Genomic DNA, 8,967 nt, shown 5'->3' on the forward strand with positions numbered 1-8,967 from the left:
AAATTTACAATTCTAGCGACAGCATTAGCTCCGGCTCGGCTCACCGGCTCGCCGGCAGTGGCTTGCGAAAGCTTCGGCCAAAACCAGCTGTTGATACGAGAAGATGGTTGATAGAAAATGATGACGCTAGTAGGATGATGATAAAAAACGGGCGCTCCCCGTAACCGAAGGCAAAACAATAGAAATAAACATTAGGCCATAAATATGCGTCCATGATTAAGCAAAATGGAATGGAGGCAGCGCGTGGGGACTGGGAAAAAAAGAAGATAAAACTACCAACAGCAGAAGCAACACAATAGGGCAACACAAGGCGCACATGTTGAGCGTTGGACGTTTCACACCCGCAAAACCGTACGGAGGAAGACGCCTTTCTTTGGCCATACGTTTATGCCCCTTGTGATGTACAATGGGAGCGAAAGGATGCTCAGTTTTAGCTGCTGGTGCTGCTGGTGCTGCTACTGTTGCACAAGGTCTCTTAGGATAGGCAGCGTAATCGTCCGAGAGGCAGCCGAAGAAAAACCGACAGCGACAGGCCACACGGGTGTTTGAGCCTGCACTGCTCGCTCTACTCGAGGATGATTAATTGTACGGCTTTCAGTTGTATGAGGTGGCTTTTCTTTCGCCATTCGGGATAGGCCACAGTGGCCACTGTTGGTTAGCGAGCGAAGTATTGTTTTTTTTTTTTGTTATACTTCTTGTGCCTCGTTTTGTCAATACAAGTAGATCAGCTGAGAGACCGAGTGTGACTCGGTAAGCGTTTGGCCAGTGAATGAAGAAAAATTGCTTCACGTACTCAGCGGGATAAAAAACGACCTAAGTAAACGTTAGCTGTACAACAACAAAAAAAGTCCCGGTTTAAGTCTTGTGGGTTGATGATTAGAAAAGAGTAATGAGAAAATAAAAGACGCATAAAAATAGAAGTGGAATTAAATTAGTAAAAGAATATCAAGGATTTAGCTTGCTTAATGCTCGTGGCGTGACGCGTTTTTTTATTTCTTGTGCGATGAAATTTCCACATGTTTTGTGGTATTCTTTCATTCATCAAGAAATAAATTAAATTTACGATAGAAGGTTGTTCGAAAATTGTAGTTTTGAATAATACAACTTCATTGAAAATGATTCTTATCTCATTGCGCCTTTAAGTTAGGCAACGTACTTTACATCATGGATAAATTAGTTGCGAGTGGTGCATAAATTATTTGTGCTTAGTATTAGTAATTGCATCGTGAAGAGGATAATGAATTATAAATTTAAGAAAAACAGTGCCAAAAAAGTCATTTAGCTAATCACATTGTAGACTTAACTTAACGACAAATCACACCACTTTTGTTAACATGGTCCCTGTTTTCACCTGTTTTTATTATTTAATCTGTTCGTTCGACATTATTATCTGCTTGAACACGATGCAATGCATCTTGCATCAATTCATATGCAAACCGTTGCAAAACGAAACCCCCATAAAAGCGTGACAATAGTTTCCATTACATCCCAACCACAGCATCGGACAAAACACACCCACATACGTTTGTCCCGGCACAATAATGTTCATGCTGGTGGTGCGGAAATCGTTCCATAATTTCAACCAATATTTTTTCCTTGCTCGGTACAGCCATACATCCAAATTTGTGTTCCATTTTCAACATGCAGGCTCGTACAGTGTCGTAGCTTTCGGAAGCTTTTCCGGCATTGTGTACATTCATGCATGCAAACATCCGATTTGTGGTTGGTTGAAAGGCAGGGAAAGCTATAACAATCTCATCAGCATCACCATCATCATCAACATCAACCGGGAAACCATCGGTTATGATCATCAACAAATGTTGTCATCCATTTCTATGCAAACTAGGAAGCGATGGTGATAGGAGGGTGTGCGGTCAAACAGTGGGAAGCACAGAGCGTATGGCCGAGCTTTCACTAACGGAAAAAACGAAGGAAAAGTCATTGTTGGAGTAAGCAGTTTTCTACCCGATGCTCGGAACATCCGGTGTGAAGTTTTGTAAAAATTATTTTCACTCCTTTTTTTCGCTTCTTTTTTCTCTGCTGCTGTTAGTTTGCATCCTAGTTGTGTACGAAGAGGATGAAGAAATCGCCCGCCCTAGTTGGTGGTGAAGCAATTTGCATCCAAGAATGTGCTGCGAGGCATCAGCCAGAACGAACATTATGACGGGTTGAGCTGTGAAGTGATTTATTCTCTGCCCCATTTCACTGTTCAATGGTGGCCAAGAATGGTGGCAGTAAGAAAACCACAGGGAACTTCCGGTCGTTGCACATTTTTGTACTTTGTAGCAGTGCAGCGCATTAACTCTCTTGATCGTTCATACATGCTAGTCTTATGGCTTACCCTTAATGTGCTTTACACGTGTGCATACCTTTGTGCTTTCGCGAAAAGTGATTTGTTACGCTTAACCTTTGCCAGTATTTCTGATATCACAACGAGAAGTTGGTGATTTATTTGCGTGAGACCAAATTGATTGCTCTCGTGGATGGAAACAAAAAATGTTGGAGTTTTGAAAACAGAAACATCTCTTTGTTGGCGCAAAATGTTTGACGAATGCTTGACGGTGAAAAGTCAGAGAGAAATTCACGTTATAATTGCATTCCATTCTAATAACAAGCAAAGAGAGGTTTTTTTTTTCAAAAAACGTATAATGAATGCAGCAAATCGATGTTGCAAAACTGGTGGTGATGAATCGTCGTCGTTTTCCGGTTTCGCAGACTTGCAGAGCGATTCGTCCAAAAGCAAAAGGGCACACCACTCAGAACGTGTCGACTGATTGCATCCTTGACCTAGTCGACCACAGCTACTCCGTCTGCATCATTACGCCAGATGAAGAAGTGCTGTTTGGAGTGTCTTCTTAAGAAGTGCAGAACCAGATTGCTGGTTGAGATTGAGAAGAATTTGGGAATGATTTGTGATGTGCAATCGTAGTGCCAAACCATCTGTAGTGTTTGGGTTTTTGAAGGAGTGCATTTAATGGAAAGAATTTGTAAGATTTCCTAAGCTCCAGGGTTCCGTGGCGTCAAAAGGGATGTTCTATCCAGCGTGCTTTTCTGCAAAGAAAAGAGCAATTCTTGTTAATAAAAGGTATTCGGAATTTTTATATTTTTTGTCAATGAAATTGAATTTCAAAACAGTAATGAGTTTTATAGAATTTTAATCTCAGCTCCAAATATACAATTCAATTCATTTCGGAAGAGAAAGAGAGATAGAGAAGAGAAGTATTTCATTGGAATTTGTAATGATTGTGTGGTTTGGAAACGATTCAATTGATTTGAAAGAATTTTACGTGATCTATTTTTAGAACAACTCTCCCACAGTCGTTTTTTAACTAATGAAACCCCGCTTCGTCTTGAAAATCTGTTAAAAATGTTGTAATTTGTTTCATGCTGCTAAATCCTTCATAGAAAGGATTATTCTGTAAAAAATTCGAAGGATTTGCTTAATGAATTAATTTGTCTTAAGTCAAACGTACAAATGAAATTTAAATTCTTGAAATTAAGACTATTTTTGTGTTAAACAAGGCTCCAAAAACTTGTTGTTTTTATTCGCAAATAAAATCCAGTACGTCTTTCCGAGAAGAAACGGTTCGATTGCTACTAGCGCCACCTATGAGAGAGTAGACGAAGCTGAACTGTGCTATAAAACGCTTCGCTTGTTGTCCGCCGACAGTTGAACGGTTTACTCGGGCGCTGCATGTAACTTTTCTTGTAAAGACAGAGCAAATTACTAACAACTGTATAAACAGTATGCTTATGTGGAATAATATAACATAAATAAATAAATTAAAATAACACTAGAAAAGAACAGTAAATCGTCATTTCAATCAAACACACGTTCTCATTTCGGGAACGCACATACCGCGAATCGTATCCTTTCACCACCCATTAGCATTATTAGAAGCTTTCAGATGCGCTATTAATCAACATCAAAGAGCGTGTTAATAAATGATTCGACTTGTTTTCGGAAACATACAAATGCCACACTCGGTGCACAAATAATACATATTTACTTTTGTAATTAAGGATGAAATTTGTTTGAGCTGCTGTTGCATTCGGATCGATAATCCTGTCCATTTTTCCAAACTGAAATACAACAAACCAAAGCAAAACTGCCTTAAGCATGCTAATTTCGAATTGTTTTTGTTTTATTTTCATTTGCAGCCTTCTTCTGCTTGGAAATGCATCCATTACGGAATAATCAGCTCAACTGCTCACAAACCACACCCGGGATCAAACGATTCCGTCAGCTTTAAACCGATGTTCGGCCCGTTCCAGTAGTGGCACCTTGGGTTCCGCGTGAAGTCAGGTGCACCTGATCCAAAAGGCACCAATCATTAACGGTGGAGCGACGGCAGAGACGGCGAGGCGCAGGCCACTCGCCTCCGAGACGCGAAGATCAAAGGGAGCCACACGAACGCTCGGAGGTGCGGTGAAAATGGCAAAGCACCACCGCATACCGACGCTGGCGGAAAACATCAACCGGTCGCCCCGGCTCAGCTACCTTGCCTCCCACTCCCAGTCGGCATCCTTCATGAGCGAGGGCGGCGAAATTACGGAGCTGATGTCGCTGGACGAGGCCGAGAACCTGCTGCACGATCGGACCACCTCGGTGCAGGTGATCAGCGGAAGTGGGGGCGCACTCTGTGGCAGCTATGGTAGCTACGCTAGCGGCCCACTTGCCGGTCAGCTAACGCCGGGCGGACGGATGCTGGTGGGTGGGAATGTTGGTGCTGTGAATGGTGGCACGGGTGCGGCGATAAGTCCCGGCGTTGGAAGCTTTGGCGATGGAAGCGAACGGTTGGAAGAGCTTGGGATCGCGTTCAACGAGCAGCTGATGTATGGGCCGGTCGGTGGAAAGTTGCTAACCAACTCGCCCGCGGTAACGATCGTCGAGATGGCGGGTGGGGGCGGGCATGCGGCGATGAGGCAGAAAAACTTCAAGCGCAAGTCAACGGCCACGGCTGCGATGGTGGCGTCCGGCGAACAGACGTCCTTGAATGCTATCGGTAAGTGAGTTCTTTCCCAAATAGAGAGTAGTGTTTTACTAGTGGCATTGGCGTTTCGGTTGAGATTTCCGCTCAATTCGATTCGTTCCGATGCACAGGATGTCTTTTTTTTTGCTAGATGAGAGCTTACTTGAGAATGAGAGCACCTTAAAGTGGGGCAATTTTCCGGGTCCATGCAAACGTTAAAAAGCAAAATAACGAGCTGTTAGCAGGTAGATTTGCTTCCCGATAGCACTTGCATTCCGTTTTGTTCACTTGCTGAGGCTGACTGTTGAGTAGGAATGGCAATTGAGTGTATTGAATGGAAATCTACTGCCCAAAATGCCTTGAAATGAAGTTGTGTTCGAATCGAATTGTAGTTTGGTTCCAGACAGGTCTATATGCTACGAAATGTAGTAGTTTGAAATATAAGTATAGTGATTGTTGAAGTGTTGGGCGCCGTGTTTGACGTACAAGCAGTGTATAACTGAGTTGAAATTTCGTTTTTCGACAGAAATATTAACTTAAATTTGGCAGGAATTTTAAACAAAGATAAATTAGAAAAAATGCATCATTCTGTTTGTTGATCAACGAAACATAGTTGTAAACTTTTTGATAAGCATTCATAAGAATTGATGAAGTGATTCAATATACAATATAAATATGCCTGAAAGACGTAAAATAAGCATTAAATAATTGCACAACGTGCAGAGTAAAAAGTCACGATTATTATGTGCAAAAGATAATGATAAACAGCAAAGTAAAAAATATAAAATATTTAAAGAAACCATGAAATTTATTTTAGGAAAAACAAATGCGAACCAAAAAGTAAAATGTGACAAAATGTGTAAATACATCGATGCAATCATGAAGAAAACAGCTATTCCAACATTAAATCATAAACATGAGACAAACGGAAATATAAAGTAATGTACTATAACGAAGAATATAATCGATCGCTAAGCAAAAAGCGAACGTCAGTCCCACAGACAGAAAAACAAGAAACGCAACAGCCCATTTTATCGATTTGAAACACTCTTTCCCTACCGGTAAGAAAGTAAGCACCGAACCGGACCGGAGTGTGCCGAAAAGTTTTGGTCCAGTTTTCGCTATCAAGCTGAAATTGAAAGTAAACAAAAGTAGCACCGTCACGCGTAGACAATTTTGTGCAAGGCCTTTTTTTGGTGGTTTATGTTGGATGCCAAGACCAGCCAAAAGTTCACCGCCAAAAGGTGATAACAAGCAAAGAAAATGAATAAATGATGGTTTTGAATATGAAACGCAAACAAATGGTTAGAGGCGTTTTTTGCCAATCAACCAGAAGGGAAGTAAAGCTAAAGCTCAGGAATCCATACTCAACTACAAGAGTTGAGATGACTGCTTGAAACCGACGCTCTTGCGCTCAGTGCATGCTGAGCGAATGATTTATGTAGAAGAAGTTAGCTCTTGTTTTACGGTAGTTTTGCCTTGCCTAGTGCAGTGCACTTCTAAGTGCATTCTAAAATATTGAACTCAAAGTGACTTCAAATCTTAACTCTCGCTCGCTCGCTCTCCGCCTTAATAAATAACGCAGCGGTAGTCGAACAGGATGTCTAATCGCACGCTTTTCCTCTTTCCTGTTTTCTTCTCTCTCTCTCTCTCACTCTCTCTCTCTCTTTTGGATACGGGAAATACCTGTTGATTTCGCAGGGCTGCAGCTATCGGTCGATCGGGGCGGACCGCAGGAGTGGGGCGAAGCGACCCGCAGCTATGTAAAAGCCCAGCGGCGACATGCCGGACGGGCAACCTTCCAGGGCCAGGTGTACAACTTCCTCGAGCGTCCGGCCGGCTACAAGTGCTTTGTGTACCATGTCTCTGTGTAAGTATGCGCTGTGGATGATATGTTAAAGTACGTGCTATTGGGAAGGGATTGAAAAAGAAATTCAATTAAACCACCAATACATGACTGCATCACTGTGTGTAGCGTGAGGGGTTCTTCCCCCCCCCCCCCCCCTCTCTAAAAAAAGGTTTGTCCCTTTACATTTATAACTCAGTTCATAACTCGTATCATTTTCAAGTTCTTTCTCACAGGGGAATGTAATTGTAATTGTATGAACGTTTCCCAACCAACTCCCTAACAGACCGCTTGACTCTAGTGCGTTGCATTTTATCGATTGATTTAAATATTTACCGAAAACCCGCCCCACGCGGGAAATGGAAATTGGAATGAAGAGCTAGTAACGTTTGTAGTCGCTCGTGTATGCGTACTACTAGTACCGAGCATGTCGATTGCAGGAACAGCTATCAAACAGAGTTCAATGAAGTTCGGCTATACCAGAAGTTCGGATAGGGTTGGGAACAAATTTCATCTCCAAACTGCATGCTAACTTCCTTGTGGATAGAAGGCGTGAAGCAAGGGAGAGAGCGTCAGAGAGAGAAAATGCGGGACAAGGGAATGTAAAATGTGTACCTTTCGGAAAACCATTCAAGTGTACCGGGGACACACGAGTGCAGCAATAATAATCCTGAAACAACCGACCCGGTCCATCGATGAGGCGAACGAACGGCAGCAAATCACCAGTTGAATCTGTAGCAAACAATGAAACGTTCCAGTTGTCCCTGACTGCCTTGCCTATTTGTGTGTGTGTGTGTATGTCTGCGTGTGCATGTGTACACATTTTCCTTAATTACCGGCGAGAGCTTTTGTAGCGATCACCATCGGGATCGGTTTCGCATCAATTTGCAATATATCCCAATGACCGACCCCGGTTGGTTTTTCAGTTGAAGGCCAAGTGCAACGTGTCCGTTGTGGGTGAACAGGATGTTTCATGCAGCTTTGATTGCAGTTCGAACTCTTCTTCTTGTTCTCTCTCTTTCCGTCTATAGAATCTTTATTTTCCGTAAAGCGTCTGTGTTTGCTTTCCATTAATTAAATAGAGCTGTTTGTTTTAGGCCAACACCACTATTGCTGCTGGTATGTCTTTAAATCCGTAAAAAATGCGTTATTTATGTTTCTGCATACTTTACGATCATGTAATTCGTTCTCAGAATTTAATTTACTGGTTTTGCTAGCCCAAGCGTTACAGAATAGACAGGCTTTGGTGAAGAATTTATTAAAAAGAACAGTTAAACATCTACAAATTTGTTATAAATTTTATATTATTGTGTTCAAAACGCTTTTCCAAAATAATTTCATTTTAACGAATTTTTTTTCTAATTTTTAATTAGAAAAATAAATACCACCTTGGAAAAGTTGCACTTTAGGTTTGTCAGCTACGTTAAACCCCGAATCCCCGAAACCAAACGAATCCTTTCCGTCACAATTAAGAGCTTCGTCACACCATAGCTGTCTGTTCTTTTGGATTCAATCAACAAAGACTCATTCACTACCACCAAAACCCGATGACGCGTTAGAATGCATAAGTGAAAATTATACCCAAACAACAATACGATTAGGCATATCTTTATGTGTGTGTGTGTGTGGTTAGTTCTCTCGAACGCCATATTTGCTCAAATGGACGCTTTTTATGTTATGTTTTCTTCGTGCACCTGTCCACTAACCTGTGCGTTCTTCCATGATAGTAACGTACAAAAAACGACATGGAAAGAAAAATAAAACATGCATCACGGAAAAGCAAAACACAAACGATACCGGGTGGTGTCCTTCAGTGGTTGTCGGTAACGGAAATGTACCCTGTTCGGTTTCCGGCACTCCGATTCACCCTGGTTGCTCATGAGGTTGTGTTGAGGGGGCTTTTTTTTTCTTTCCGGGTTGCGGGACGCGGAAAGGATGGACAAAAATGGAGCAAAGGGAAACAGTAATTGGGTCACATGGATATGAATAATTGTCACGCTAACGTTTCCGAAGAAATGGCAAGGTTTTTTTTTGTGGTGGGTACATTGGGCACAAGTTTGAACGTTTGGTTAGATTTTATTTGTGTTTCGGTTTTTTTTTGTTTTGCTTCATTATGGCCAACCCACGGGAAAGGTTAGGGAGGGTGGG

General features: G+C 41.9%; 1 protein-coding gene across 1 annotated transcript; it reads left to right on the forward strand.

Moving 5' to 3' along the window:
- The first annotated feature begins 4,333 nt into the window (after positions 1 to 4,333).
- Positions 4,334 to 6,847, forward strand: LOC126568449 (uncharacterized). Its single transcript, XM_050224928.1, has 2 exons — positions 4,334 to 5,006; positions 6,675 to 6,847. Exons 1-2 carry the CDS (start codon positions 4,436 to 4,438, stop codon positions 6,845 to 6,847), a joined length of 744 nt encoding a protein of 247 aa, XP_050080885.1. The 5' UTR covers positions 4,334 to 4,435.
- The last annotated feature ends 2,120 nt before the right edge of the window (positions 6,848 to 8,967 follow it).

The sequence above is a fragment of the Anopheles maculipalpis genome, chromosome 2RL (assembly GCF_943734695.1).
Source record: "Anopheles maculipalpis chromosome 2RL, idAnoMacuDA_375_x, whole genome shotgun sequence".
Classification (NCBI taxonomy): Eukaryota; Metazoa; Arthropoda; class Insecta; order Diptera; family Culicidae; genus Anopheles; species Anopheles maculipalpis.

Bases quoted from the DNA above. Each gene is read 5' to 3' on its own strand.
- LOC126568449 (XM_050224928.1), top strand. From the start codon at position 4,436: ATGGCAAAGCACCACCGCATACCGACGCTGGCGGAAAACATCAACCGG. The intron at 5,007-6,674 runs GTAAGTGAGTTC...TTGATTTCGCAG, and splicing joins GACGTCCTTGAATGCTATCG to GGCTGCAGCTATCGGTCGAT.